The sequence below is a fragment of the Heptranchias perlo genome, chromosome 5 (assembly GCF_035084215.1).
Source record: "Heptranchias perlo isolate sHepPer1 chromosome 5, sHepPer1.hap1, whole genome shotgun sequence".
Classification (NCBI taxonomy): domain Eukaryota; kingdom Metazoa; phylum Chordata; class Chondrichthyes; order Hexanchiformes; family Hexanchidae; genus Heptranchias; species Heptranchias perlo.
In genome coordinates this window covers 63,358,350-63,373,943 of record NC_090329.1, presented here as the reverse complement: position 1 = coordinate 63,373,943, position 15,594 = coordinate 63,358,350, and the positions used below count along the sequence as shown (strand labels likewise).

Here is a 15,594-nt window from a genome sequence, read left to right as displayed (position 1 = left end):
AGTTCTACCTACCCGTAGATGCACGGCATATTAAATTAGGAAAATAAAGAGACTACTATATTAATTATATCGTTGAAAATAAATTGAAAGGTTCTTTAGAAATGCACAATTTGTCTAGACTTCTGAAAACCAGGGTGATATTTTGCCATTCTTGTCCAGAAGGTTCCTCCTTATCATTTTCCAATAACCAGCCAGATATCATAGAATTTTATGAATTGATTAACTGTTTTTAATCTTTGATGCACTTGCTGACGAAACCAAAATACATTTATACAGGCCTGAGCCCCATTCACTCCAGAAAACTTGGAATCCGTGCATGTTGCATTAAAGCAATCCAGAACGGATTTTCCTGCAATGCTATTGATTTATTAAATGTATTTCTATCCTAAAATTTGTAGTTACTGATTAGTTTTATTATTTATTTATAGAAAACCAGCTGACCTACATAACCTAGCTCCTGGTACTCACCCTCCATTCCTGACCTTTAATGGGGAGGTCAAGACAGATGTCAACAAAATTGAAGAATTCTTGGAGGAGACACTAAGTCCACCAAAGTAAGTTCCATTGTCTTGAATAAAACTGATGCCCTATTTGCTTTACAGGGTTGCCTCCAATGTCAAGAGCAAGGTCAGAGGTAATTCTCTAAAATAAATAGCAACAGCAGTGCTACCAGAAGAACCGAGACTTCAGTGATTTTATTGAGTATCCCTAACCTCTGGGTGCTGCTGGTGACAAAATGAAAGAGTGGACCCACCATTCTGGTTCTGGTCACAGGTGGGCGGGCTGACTTTACAGGTCAGCTTGGCAAAAGGCCTGTACGGACCTTCCACTGACATTAGGATATGTCCCAACTAGATCTGAAAGTCGAGGTCATGGTTGTGACTTTGGAACAACTATGCATATTTGAATCTTGCAGACAGACAGTAATTTGGTGTTTGCAAATCTACTCCATAGTATAACGGAGCAGTTTCGGCATCAAGAGGACCTGGTTATATTGCAAAGTCTTTCCAATGCAATGGTTCTCTAACATAAGTGGCATATAAAGTCCTAGCACTAGCAGTTTTAATTAATGCCATTTGCTGCTGTTGGGTGAGTTCACTATTCACTATGCTGCATATTTGAATGTGTCTCTTGTCAGCTGATCATTTATAGCAGTAGTAAAGGAGTCCACAGCACAGATTATCTGTCAACCCCAGTAGAAGAGGCAGGGCACAGCAGGGCAAAAATTAAACTTCATTATCAAATCCTGGATTTCCATTGTACATTCAGAAATGTGACAGTATTTATTACCTTGTGACAGTTTGGGAAGGTTATATTTATACAAAATTATAAATCTAATATGTAGGACAAGGAAAATATGTAATACGTTTACATAAAAGGGTACATTTTCTGAGATCTTGTGGCAAGATACCTCACCCACCAGCAGCGCGTACAGAAAATCACTGGTGTGTTGCCAACACAACAGGCGAAGACTGGGGAAATCTACCATACAAAGTCCATTTAATACAGATGGGTGATTTCTCATTCCTCTCCTTCACACACTCTGCGTAGACTATTTTTGGGAATCGCCACTGTTACCACCACCATTACTGCTAAGTCATGTATGCATGAGTAATGTAACTGGATTCTGTAAGCTGGTATCTTTAAGGTCACTGAGACACCAATAGATTGTGTTGTGTACTCGCTGCTGCAATGTGTGTGACATCTGGAATGGCCTTTTGTGAATCTGGAGCTAGGCTATAAAGAGAGCAATATACTACCTGAGATAGCTGTCACGTTATTCATGTGTTCATGGAAAAATTGAGAACAGTAAGTGCAACATTTTATTAAAGAGAAAATTTCCTTTCTGTTGCCTTGAATTGACTGAATTTTAATGGAATGGAAACATGATACTTGTTTTAAATGTATTAAAGAGTAACTTCAAGTAAATATCTTGCACCATGAATGAAGTGTTTATGGTAACATATAACATAACATGGTGCTGTAACACTACAACCAGGACAGTCTGTAATTGGTGAAATAATAATACGGGTGTAGAATTTCCAAAGAGGATCTCCCATTCTCCCAACGTAACTACAGTGGAATATCGGCAGAAACTCCAAAGAAATGTTGCACTTGCCGTTTCTTCAGACTTTTCCCCCGAAGTCATGACCAAAGATCAGGAGAAATCCTGGGAAATTTTGCCCCATTTTTAATTTTTTAAAAGAATTTTGAATTTCAGAGAGTAAATAAGACTTCTGATAGTGGGTTTGATTCATTAATTTATTGTGCTTATATTTTGGTAGCATTTCTCATCGTCCCTTTTTATTTATTTTTATTTTCTTAACTGTTTTCTTCCCCGGATTTTTTCTCTCCTTTCCTCACCTGAGATCCACTCATGCATTTCCAGCGTGGATCACTGGATAGGGATCAGGAGCAGGAAACCTGGCCCATTTTCCCTTTCCTGATCTAGGGTGGTGAGGCCGACTGTAGCGCTTTTGAGCACTTAACCAGGGATGGAGCTTAAGACTTTTTCTGGTCTGTATGGACCAGCTACTCACTGGGGGAAAAAACTTGCTGAGCTATCAGAGGAAATTCTCTTCCCCGTTTTTTCAGATTATCTCACCTGCCCCCAGGCCTCTGCCAATGTAGCTGTGATAAGCAGCTGCTGCAAGATGCATGTGAGCAGCCTGGAGACAATCCGCCTCTTGTTTCCGGCTTTCCACTGGGGAAGCACTGAACTGCCAATCAGTGCCTTTTGACAGTTCAATTGCTGTTGAAGTCCCATGCTCTGGGGAGTCACAGGTATGATCCATGTCCTACCACTCTAGCTCATATTGGTACTCCAATGCACTGTATTGCCCAGTGACACAATAATTGTACCATTTGTGAGCCTGAGAAGACTCGCTGCTTGTACAGTCATGTTCACTCATGGAACAAATATAATTAATAGCCGTTTAAAAAGAAGCTGACGTATTACCTTAAAATCTGGAACTATTGATTTGCTTCTATTCACCAGTTCATTACCAAACACAAAATAAATGTAATTCCCCAACATTTCAAAATCTTTGATAAAATTTTGCTTTTGTTTTTAAAATGACAATTATCCTGTACTCGGATGACTTTTTTACTTGAAATCCATTGGGTTGTTACCTCAAGATCTGGTTGATAGGATAAATGTCTCTTCCTTCTGCTGGTTATAAGACTAGTCTTAGAAAGTGAGATTAGGCAGTGTTCACCCAGATCCTAGTGGGTGTGAACCCACAGCCCAGCACAGCACTGACCACAATAATGCACAGTCGTCACCAAACTGACAAATCTCATCAGAAAGGCCACAGGAATTGTTGGTATGGGAAGTTGAAGGAAAATCACACTGGTGCAGTAGCAGGGACTTTTCTGAGGCTGAGGTTAAATCATCCTAGTCGAATAGAGGGAGCTTTGCTCTGTATCTAGTCGAATAGAGGGAGCTTTGCTCTGTATCTAGTAGTGCTATACCTGCGCTGGGCGTGGTTGATGCTGACACTGGGTAGAGAGGTGAGAAAAAGTTTAATTTCTTAAATTGGCATCAGTCATTTTGGCAAGTGCAAGAATTCAAACACTACAGGAATACTTAAAAAATGATTTATTATAAATGCTGAGCTAATTTTGAAAATGTCAAGAGATATTGTTATGAATACATTATAAATTAGTGACCTAAGAGAAAAGCAAGGATATTCTGCATTTGTCAGTGATGTGAGATTGCTGCCATTGCTGGTGACAGACCTGCAACCATCAATACTAAGGAAATAATAGATAATTGGGTATTTCCTCGAGTATTATGACTGTGTGACAATTTTATGAGTGCCCTTGTGTTGAAATCCCAGTGACAACGCTGTGATGATCAAAGATATATTTTGTACTCTTCCTATTTTCAGGTACCCCAAGCTTGCAGCAAAGCAACGTGAATCAAATACTGCTGGAATTGACATCTTTGCAAAGTTCTCAGCATACATTAAAAACACACGGACAAATGCTAATGAAGGTGAGAGCTGCAATTAGAGTGGAGGTTGTTAGTACCATAGCATAAAGCTTTACATCAGTAAAATCCTACATTAACTTTAGATATTAACTTTAGATATAGCCAAGAATATTGGAAGTTATTGGAGTCTATAATTAAGGAAAGGATGACTGAGCACTTAGAGAAATTTGAGCTGATTGGAGAGAGCCAACATGGATTTGTAAAGGATAGGCCATGTCTAATGAACCTAATTGAATTTTTTGAGGAAGTAACTAAAGTAGCAGACAGGGGAATGTCTATGGATGTAGTTTATATGGACTTCCAGAAGGCATTCATTAAGGTTCTACATAAGAGACTGTTAGCTAAAATTAAAGCTCATAGAATTGAAGGCAAATTATTGACCTGGTTAGGAGATTGGTTAGGTGGTAGAAGACCGAGAGTTGGAACAATGGGTATGTACTCAAATTGGAAGGAAGTGACTAGTGGTGTCCCACAAGGGTCTGTGCTGGGGCCTCAACTGTTCACTAAATTTATTAATGACTTAGATAACACAATAGAGAGCCATATATCCAAGTTTGCCTATGACACAAAGATTGGTGGCATAGTAAGTAGTGTAGACAGGAGCATAAAATTACAAAGAGACACTGATAGATTAGTGAGTGGGCAAAACTGGCAGATGGATTTCAACGCAGCTAAGTGCGAGGTCATCCATTTTGGACGAAATAAAGATTGATCCAAGTATTTTTTTTCAGAATTAGAGAAATAATATATTTTCGTATCTTTATACTCAATTGGAACAGGAAATATATAAAGAGCATGAGTACACAAAAGTACACACCAGTTTATCTCTATCTCTGATAGCTCAAGACGATAATCTTTTCCTTTTGCCCACCCCCCCAACACCCTGAGCTATGTGAACTGTTTCTGAAACAAAGCGTAGAATTCATTTTTGTACAAAGTGTGCAAATGAGAAATTTTGAAAACCTTCACAGGCAAGTCCAGGACTCTTTTATTGTAGAATATATTAAAATCAGAGGTCCCTTTTTCAACATGGAGTCTTCTTTCAAATTACAGCTTTTCAAATAAGTCCATGATTGTCTTTTCACATAAAGTGTACTTGTCCAGCATTGAAAGAAGAGATCAAAAAAGATATTAAAACATTTAAGATCGAAAGGGGGGAGATAATTGATTAACTAATCAATTTTGGAGGTTAAAACCTCTGGTCTGGATGGCTTGCACCCGCAAATATTAAAATAAGTTAGGGAGGAAATAGCAGAGGCACTATTACATAAATAGAAAAATTCATTAGAAAAGGGAATAGTGCCAGAGGATTGGTGGACAGCTAATGTTATTCCCATATTTAAAAAGGGAGATAGTGCCAGTCCAGGGAACTATAGACCAATTAGCTTAACGTAGGTGGGAGGAAAGATAATGGAATCTTTATTCAAAGATGCAACAGAAAAACATCTAGAAACAGAAAATATCATAAAGAATAGGGATTTCAGAAGGGAAAGCCATGCCTGACCAACCTTATTGAATTCTTTGAAGAAGTAACAGAAAGAGTAGTCAAGGGTAATGTAGTAGATGTAATACATTTGGATTTTCAAAAGGCCTTCGATAGGGTACCGCATTGTAGAATCATGACTACAGTCAGAGCATGTAGAGTCAGGGGACATGTAGCAGATTGGATAGCAAGCTGGCTACAAAACGGAAAACAAAGAGTAGGGGTTAAGGGTAGCTCAGACTGGCAAAAGGTGGCATGTGGTGTTCCACAGGGATCGGTGCTGGGACCACTGTTGATCACAATTCACAGTAACGATTTGGATTTGGGAATCGGAAGTACAATTTCAAAATTTGCGGATGACATCAAATTGGGGGTATAGTTAATACAAAGGAAGAATGTGTCAAAATGCAAGAGGACAATAATAAACTTACAGAATGGGTGTGTAATTAGCAAATGAATTTCAATATTGGTAAGTGTGAGGTGGTTGGAAGAATAAGGAGGCCACGTACTGCTTGAATAATAAGGGCGCTAAATTTGGCCGTGTAGCGCCCATTGTTTCGGAGCTACACGGCCTCTCCAACATCCAAGATGGCGTCTTGGATGGGCATGCATGTTTCCTGCGTGACGTGGGCCAGACACCGTTTTGGTATAGGAGTTAGCGCAGGCGCACTTAACGAACACTGGAATCATGTAAAGTAGGGAGAAAATGGCTTTAATCAGTGTGCAACATTGATTTAGAATGATAGACACCATTTTGGGACTTAACGCTCAACTCAATGCACAGTCTTAACTCCAACCATCTGAACATGTCTTAAAGTGCCTGGAGTACCACCCACCGGCGCTATTTAAAGGGACCATGCAGGATTTACAGGTTAGTGGCTGGATTATTGCTTCTCGCTGCTGAGACATTTGTAACTGTTTTTGGAGGCCTCCTAGACTTCAATACTAGGACGCGGGGACATAGCCTAACATTTAGAGCCAGGAGGTGCAGGAGTGAAGTTAGGAAATGCTTCTACACGCAAAGGGTGGGAGACGTTTGGAAGCTCTTCTGCAGACGGCAGTTGATGCTAGCTCAATTGTGAATGTTAAATCTGAGATTGATAGATTTGTGTGAACCAAGAGTATTAAGGGATATGGGGCTTAGGCAGGTATATGGAGTTAGGTCACAGGTCCACCATGATCTCATTGAATGGTGGAATAGGCTCGAGGGGCTAAATGCCACTGCAACTTGCTGCCACCTCCTGCAAGAAAGTGGGACGTGTATCTGGGAGATGTGCCTATCATGGTTGAGTAGCTGCCAGTGTGTGTGGCCTGTGAGTTGTGGGTGGGTGGCTTGAAACAGTGGCAATGTGTAAGGGTGAGAGGAAGCATCTGGTTGGAAGAGTTGAGTACTGATGGAAAGAGTTAATTGGTACATGGGGATGGGGGGTGTAGTGCGTGGTGCAGTTGGTAGAAGACGCCACTTGACAGTTGACCTCACTCACCTTGACCACTTATGTCAAAACATTGAACTTCTTCCTGCACTGCATCCATGTTCATGATACTGTGTGCCTTTTGAGTATATGTCTGGAGGGCCTCTTGCTCCCCCCACCCCTGCGGATATAGGATGTCCCTCCTTCTGTCCACCTCTTGCACCCAAGGTCTCTAGTGCATCAGCAGAGAACCTTGGTGCATTCACTCTCACAGGCCTGGTACCAACTCAGATCGGCAGATTGGTGAGGTCTGGCGTGCAGATTGGAGGATGTGGGATTTAGTAGTGCACAACCTTTAATCAATGTTTTAACATAATTCATCAGTGTGTAAACATAGGGATGGGACCTGCATCTGTGTTTTATGTGTGCGATATCTGATCTCCGTGCAGACAGTAGACTGTTATTTTCAGCAAATAACGGGTAACAGCTCCTTTAAGAGATTTCTAAGAAACATCCTCCCTTTAAGAGATTGAGCTCCCTCTGGTGGTGGAAAGTGTGAATTGCATTGATTCCACGTGCAAGGCCTGGAAAGGAACGCTGATTGCAGGTAAGTGCTCCGGTGGGTCCAAACTTGCGTCCTGCCTGCACAGGGGCCATTGGGTGCAAGGTACTAGCGCATCGCGCTACCTGCGTCCAAAAACGCCCCAATCGAATTTTTCCCTCTTAGAGTCTGAATGGGATAGAGGAGCAAAGGGGCCTAGGGATACAGATACACAAATCACTATAAGTAGCAATGCAAGTTAATAAAGCATAAAAAAGACAAATCAAACACTGGGGTTCATTTCTAGAGGGATAGAATTGAAAAGTTTGGATAGAACCTTGTTTAGACCACACTTGGAGTATTGTGCACAGTTCTGGTCTCCATAGAAAGGATATAGAGGCATTGGAGAGGGTGCAAAAAAGATTCACAAGGCTGATACCAGAGCTGAGAGGATATACTTATCAGGAAAGGCTGAACAGGCTGGGGTTCTTTTCTCGAGAAAAGAGAAGGCTGAGGGGTGTCCTGATAGAGGTCTTTTAAGATTATGAAAAAGTTTGATAGGGTAGACATAGAGAAAATGTTTCCACTTGTGGGGGAGTCCAAAACTAGGGGTCATAAATATAATATAGTCACTAATAAATCCAATAGGGAATTCAGGAGAAACTTCTTTACCCAAAGAGTGGTAAGAATGTGAAACACACTAGCACAAAGAGTAGTTGAGGCAAATAGCAAAGATACATTTAAGGGGAAGTTAGATAAGCACATGAGGGAGAAAGGAATAAAAGGATATGCTGATAGGGTCAGATGAAGTAGGGAGGGAGGAGGCTCGTGTGGAGCATAAATGCCGGCATGGACCAGTTGGATTGAATGGCCTGTTTCTGTGCTGCAGTTTTGATGTAACTCGATGTAAGAATAGAACTACGAGCAGCTCAAGTTAAAACTCGGTCATACAAACTCCAGCTTTCCATGTCCACTGTCCATCCCCCAGTGAACCAGAGAGAGAAGCTTGTCGTTACCAAGGTTGGAGTGCCTGATCTTATCACAGGTCATGCAGCAGTTCTTGTGACCAGTCACAGGCACCATGCACTCAAGTCTAAATTAGCCACCTGCCCCTTCTTGGAGTGGGGCCCGTGAAAACGATAATGCAAACGAGACAGCGTCAGCTGCCCCTGGTCCTGAAATCTCTTGTTCTCGTTGCGAAACGTTCGCAGGGCCAGTATGATCAGCAGTACCAAAATGAGGCCACCAGCAATGGGCATGGCAATAACTGCAGCTCTGAACCAGAGCTCCTTGGAGGAGGTGAGTTCTTGGACCTTGGTGATCAGGTTCTTGCTACTGGAGTCGTGATGGTACCGGTTTCCCTGATCACAGGTCTCACTCCGAGAATCTGAAAGAACGTCTAGAATTCCTCTATAATTGCACATATCCACATGGCAACATTTCAATATTGGCCAGGTCCCTGTGCAATTCTGGGATCTTTTCGCATGGCAGATGTTTGTTGAATTTGAAGTAAGTACCCTTAAGTTAAAGGAAAGTTTGTTTGTTGAAAAACATGCCGATGGTTCTGATTTGCACATATAACCCATTGGCACGCAGTTGGGTGCATCAATAGCATCTAAGTGAAAAACTAGGAACTGTGGAGGTCCAAAGAGATTTAGGAGTCCATTTACACAGATCACTAAAATGTAGTAGAAAGGTACAAAAAATAATCAAAAAGGCTAATGGAATGTTAGCCTTTATAACTAGAGGGCTGGAATATGAAGAGGAGGAGGTTTTGCTACAGCTAAACAAAGCCCTGGTTAGACTACACTTGGAATACTGGGTGCAGTTATGGGCACCGCACCTTCGAAGGGATATATTGACCTTGGAAGGAGTGCAACGCAGAGTCACCAGAATATTACCAGGGCTCCAAGGGTTAAATTATGAGGAGAGATTACATAAACTAGGCTTGTATTCCCTGGAATATAGAAGGTTAAGGGGTGATTTGATTGAGGTTTTTAGGATTTTGAAAGGAATTGATGGAGTAGATGGAGAGAAACATTTTCTGCTGGCGGGGGAGTCTAGGACATAAAATCAGACCCAGGTCATTCAGGAGAGAAGTTAGGAAACACTTCTTCACACAAAGGGTGGTAGAAGTATGGAAATGTAAATGCGAGCTCAATCAATAATTTTAAATCTGAGATCAATAGGTTTTTGCCAGCCAAGGATATTAAGGGATATGGAGCCAAGGCGGGTGGATGGAGTTAGGATACAGATCAACCACAATCTCATTGAATGGTGGAACAGGCTCAATGGGCTGTATTTTTTAAAATTTGTTCATGGAATGTGGGCATCGCTGGCAAGGCCAGCATTTATTGCCCATTCCTTAATGCCCTTGAGAAGTTGGTGGTGAGCCACCTTCTTGAACTGCTGCAGCCCGTGTGGTGAAGGTTCTCCCACATTGCTGTTAGGAAGGGAGTTCCAGGATTTTGACCCAGCGACAATGAAGGAACGGTGATATATTTCCAAGTCAGGATGGTGTGTGACTTGGAGGGGAACGTGCAGGTGGTGTTGTTCCCACGTGCCTGCTGCCCTTGTCCTTCTAGGTGATAGAGGTTGCGGGTTTGGGAGGTGCTGTCGAAGAAGCCTTGGCGAGTTGCTGCAGTGCATCCTGTAAATGGTACACATTGCAGCCATTGTACGCCGGTGGTGAAGGGAGTGAATGTTTAGGGTGGTGGACGGGGTGCCAATCAAGCGGACTGCTTTGTCCTGGATAGTGTCGAGCTTCTTGAGTGTTGTTGGAGCTGCACTCATCCAGGCAAGTGGAGAGTACTCCATCACACTCCTGACTTGTGCCTTGTAGATGGTAGAAAGGCTTTGGGGAGTCAGGAGGTGAGTCACTCGCCGCACAATACCCAGTCTCTGATCTGCACTTGTAGCCACAATATTTATGTGGCTGGTCCAGTTAAGTTTCTGGTCAATGGTGACCCCCAGGATGTTGATGGTGGGGGATTCAGCGATGGTAATGCTGTTGAATGTCAAGGGGAGTTGGTTAGACTCTCTCTTGTTGGAGATGGTCATTGCCTGGCACTTGTCTGGTGCGAATGTTACTTGCCACTTATCAGCCCAAGCCTGGATGTTGTCCAGGTCCTGCTGCATGCGGGCACAGACTGCTTCATTATCTGAGGGGTTGCGAATGGAAGTGAACACCGTGCAATCATCAGCGAACATCCCCATTTCTGACCTTATGATGGAGAGAAGGTCATTGATGAAGCAGCTGAAGATGGTTGGGCCTAGGACACTGCCCTGAGGAACTCCTGCAGTAATGTCCTGGGGTTGAGATGATTGGCCTCCAACAACCACCACTACCTTCCTTGCTAGGTATGACTCCAGCCACTGGAGAGTTTTCCCCTGATTCCCATTGACTTCAATTTTACTAAGGCTCCTTGGTGCCACACTCGGTTAAATGCTGCCTTGATGTCAAGGGCAGTCACTTTCACCTCTGGAATTCAGCTCTTTTGTCCCTGTTTGGACCAAGGCTGTAATGAGTTCTGGAGCCGAATGGTCCTGGCAGAATCCAAACTGAGAATTGGTGAGCAGGTTGTTGGTGAGTGAGTGCCGCTTGATAGCACTGTCGACGACACCTTCCATCATTTTGCCAATGATTGAGAGTAGACTGATGGGACGGTAATTGGCCGGATTGGATTTGTCCTGCTTTTTGTGGACAGGACATACCTGGGCAATTTTCCACATTGTTGGGTAGATGCCAGTGTTGTAGCTGTACTGGAACAGCTTGGCTAGAGGCGGTTAATTCTGTAGCACAAGTCTTCAGCACTACAGCCAGGATGTTGTCGGGGTCCATAGCCTTTGCTGTATTCATTGCGCTCAGCCATTTCTTGATATCACTTGGAGTGAATCGAATTGGCTGAAGACTGGTTTTTGTGATGGTGGGTATATCGGGAGGAGGCTGAGATGGATCATCCACTCGGCACATCTGGCTGAAGATGGTTGCAAACGCTTCAGCCATTATCTTTTGCACTCATGTGCTGGACTCTGCCATCATTGAGGATGGGGATGTTCATGGAGCCTCCTCTTCCTGTTAGTTGTTTAATTGTCCACCACCATTCACAACTGGATGTGGCAGGACTGCACAGCTTTGATCTGATCCATTAGTTGTGGAATCGCTTAGCTCTGTCTATAGCATGTTGCTTCCGCTGTTTAGCATGTGTGTAGTCCTGTGTTGTAGCTTCACCAGGTTGGCACCTCTTTTTTGGGTACGCCTGGTGCTGCTCCTGGCATGTTCCTCTACATTCCTCATTGAACTAGGGTTGACCCCCTGGCTTGTTGGTAATGGTAAAGTGAGGAATATGCTGGGCCATGAAGTTACATATTATGCTGGAATAGAATTCTGCTGCTGCTGATGGCCCACAGCGCCTCATGGATGCCCTGATTTGAGCTGCTATATCTGTTCTGAATCTATCCCATTTAACACGGTGATAGTGCCACACAACACATTTGATGGTGTCCTCAGTGTGAGGATGGGACTTCGTCTGCACAAGGACTGTGCGGTGGTCATTCCTACCAATACTGTCATGGACAGATGCATTTGCGACAGGTAGGTTGGTGAGGACGAGGTCAAGTAGGTTTTTCCCTCGTATTGGTTCGCTCACCAGATGCTGCAGGCCCAGTCTGGCAGCTATGTCCTTCAGGACTTGGCCAGCTCGGTCAGTAGTGGTGCTACCGAGCCACTCTTAGTGGTGGACATTGAAGTCCCCCACCCAGAGTACATTCTGTGCCCTTGCTATACCCTCAGTGCTTCCTCCACGTGGTGCTCAACATGGAGGAGGACTGATTCATCAGCTCAGGGAGGGCGGTAGGTGGTAATCAGCAGGAGGTTTCCTTGCCCATGTTTGACCTGATGCCATGAGATTTCATGGGGTCCGGAGTCAATGTTGAGGACTCCCAGGGCCACTCCCTCCTGACTGTATATCACTGTACCGCCACCTCTGGTGGGTGTGTCCTGGCGGTGGGACAGACAGCTGAAGGGTATGATTCTGTGAGTATGGCTATGTCAGGCTGTTGAATGGTTACTTCTGTTCCTATGTTCCTAATAAAGATCTTGCCGTCTATGTGTATTAAGCTCAGGAGAGAGAAAGAGGGTGAGGGGGAGTGTTTTAGTATTTATTAATGCAATTTTCAAAAAGAAAAGTTGAATTTCCAAGCCAACTAATGATCTCACCTGTGTTTTGTTGACCGAAAAGATAAATGCTAATCGCTTACACTTGTGAGATACAGTTCTAATTTCTAAAACCTATGAGACCAAGGTGGGGGTGGGGAAAGAGAGAGAGAGAGAAAGAGAGAAAGAGAAAGACACAAACCAACAGAGAGAAAGGCAGACAGGCATGTATTTCCTCATTCTAAATTTTTAAGAATCCGAGGGAAAGCCACTTTTTCGCTGTTCTCGTGCATTTTGTGGATTTGGTTTTAGAACAATGTTGGCAGAAATCTTTTATAGATCACTGATGAGGTCACATTTAGAAAACTGTGTATAATTTTGGGCACTCTACCTTCAAAAGAACCTTGATATTTGGAGATTGTTCAGAGAAGAGAGATGAGGATGATGATAGGACTTGTGCTCTGAGTTATGAGGAGAGATTTACAGAGCTGAACTTGTTCTCCTTAGAACAAAGGATGAGAGGAGATATGGCACAGTTACCAAGATGTAGGTACAAACAGCACTTTGACTGTGAGTGCAGATCTGGAGGACATGAATGTAAAATCAGCAAACTTCAACCAACACTTGAAGGAACTTTTCCCACCAAATAATGGTAATGGAAAATAGGCTTCTAGCTAAAGTAGTTAACGCTGTATAGATGAACACCTTTATAAAAAAAAACGATCTGGATAAATATCCACTGAGAAATTGTATTGAGGGTTTTATGGACATGTACAGAGCGAGATGAATGATTGAATGCTTTGAGAAAAATTAGTGAATGTCCCACCCACTGGTATCACTACTCCCAGCAGGATTCAGGCAAATGGGGACCTGGGCAGTTGGATGCCTAGCACTCCCACTTAATCTGGGCCCGGTGTTTCTAGGGAGACTTTATATCCATTCGATTCATTCCTACTCTTTTTTTAGTGGGCGCCTAACGTTGGTGAAGGCCACAATCAGATCCCTTGAAGTTTCTGATCTTTGGGTGGGAAGTCCCATCCAGTGTTACTCCTGTCCATTATAATCTGGTGTTAAGAGAAGCACTTGGTTAAAAGGACTGAAGGAAGGAATTGCAAAGTTTTTTTCCTGTAATGTTTGGAGTATTCTTTTCAGCTAATTTTCAGATTTAAGGAAAAATGTCAGCTACTGTTTCATGTATTTTGCCATGGAGGAAATGTTTATATAATGAGAGAAACAACAGCATCATTGTCACTAATATAACCAAGACTTCTTTGAGGAGGTGAATGAGGGAAATGCATTTGATGTAGTGTACATGGACTTTCAGAATGCCTTTGAGACGGTACTTCACAGGAGACGATAGGGGAAGATTAAGGGATATGGATTAGGTGGAGTGCAGCAAATTGGAATTAAAACTGGTTAGCAGGGAGGAAACAGAGAGTAGGAGTTAAAAGCAGTTTCTCAGAGCGGTTGGAAGTGAGTAGTGGTATCCCACAGGATTTTGTTCTGGGACCGCTTCAGTTCACTATGTACAATGAAGAGGGAGTCATGTCCAAATGTGCAGATGATACTAAAATGGGAGGCATAGTAAATAATTCTGAAGACCAAAGGAAGCAGCAAGGGGAGAATGGGCAAAATGTTACTGGATGGAATTGAATGTCAGTAAATGTGAGGTAGTACATTCTGGTTTAAAAACAAAAGTAAAAATTATACTTTGAATAGTGGAAGGTTGGGTGATGTGGAAGAGCAGGGAGCTTTGGGGGATTCAGGTTCATAAGACATTAATAGCAAAACCTCAAATGGATAAGCCCATTAAAGAGGCAATTGGAATTCTGTTTTTATAGCAAAAGGTATAGAATATAAAAGTCCAGACATATTGGTGAATCCATATAAAACTTTAGCTAAACCACAGTTGGAGTACTGTATGCCGTTTTAGGCTCCACATTATAGGAAGGATGATGAGGCAATAGAGAGGGTACAGCACAGATTCACTAGGATGCTTCCTGGTATAAGGAAATACAAATAGAAAGAAAGCCTTGAAAAATTGGGGGAGTTTTTGTTAGAACAGAGGACATTACAAAGTGATTTGATAGAGGAGTTTAAAATTATGAAGGGGTGGGACAGGATATAAACAGATTCTCTCAGTGATTGAGGCGTTTAGAATGAGGAGGACATAGATACAAGATTAAATGTAAGAGATTTAGGACAGAGAGCAGGTGAAATCTTTTTGCACAAGGTTAGTTGGGGGTTGCAGGAAAGGGGGATAAATGAATATGGGAATAGGGCAGATACATGAGATCAGGACAACTGCCTGTGTGGAGGATAAACACCAACACAGACTGGTTGGGCCAAATGGCCTATTTCTGAGTTTAATATCTATGTAACTTACTGTACAGAAACATTTTCTAAGAATTTAGCTGAGCCGGACAATCCTTAACCAAGTATGGGTTTGCCATGGCATCTAACGGGAAGCTATACCAGCTGCATGTCCTTTGGCAAGTTACTGTTACCTCACTGCAAGGCAATGCTAGAAGTCATCCCAATTACAGAATTGTATACTTTAACTGTTACAAGATGCAATATGACATGACCGGGAATTCCGAAGGTACCACAGCTAAATTGGCTGCACCCGCTATGCTAAGAGACTGTTAACAAGAGCGTATGGAATTGGAAGCAATGTATTGGCTTGGTTAGGGAATTGGTTAGGAGGTAAGAGACAGAGTAGGGATAATGGGCAGGTACTCAAATTGGCAGGATGTGACTAGTGGTGTCCCCCAGGGATCTGTACTGGGGCCTCAGCTTTTTACGATATTTATAAATGACTTTGATGAAGGAATAGAGAGACATATATCTAAGTTTGCTGACAACACCAAGTTAGTTGGCACAGTAAATAGTGTAGCTTGGAGCAGAAAGTTGCAAAGGGACATTGATAAATTAAGTGAGTGGACAAAACTGAGAAGATAGAGTTCAATGTGGGAAAGTGTGAGGTCATCCACTTTGGACCTAAGA

General features: G+C 42.7%; 1 protein-coding gene and 1 pseudogene across 2 annotated transcripts in view; one reads left to right on the top strand and one right to left on the bottom strand.

Moving 5' to 3' along the window:
- Window positions 1–15,594, top strand: part of LOC137321806 (chloride intracellular channel protein 5-like) — a 164,935-nt gene that overhangs the window by 118,209 nt on the left and 31,132 nt on the right. For both annotated transcript variants that reach the window (XM_067984484.1, XM_067984485.1), the window contains exons 3-4: window positions 429–554; window positions 3,894–4,000. In XM_067984484.1, coding sequence (XP_067840585.1) covers window positions 429–554; window positions 3,894–4,000 — 233 coding nt within the window. The remainder of the gene's footprint in view (window positions 1–428; window positions 555–3,893; window positions 4,001–15,594) is intronic.
- LOC137321545 (BMP and activin membrane-bound inhibitor homolog pseudogene) lies at window positions 8,379–11,292 on the bottom strand (annotated as a pseudogene).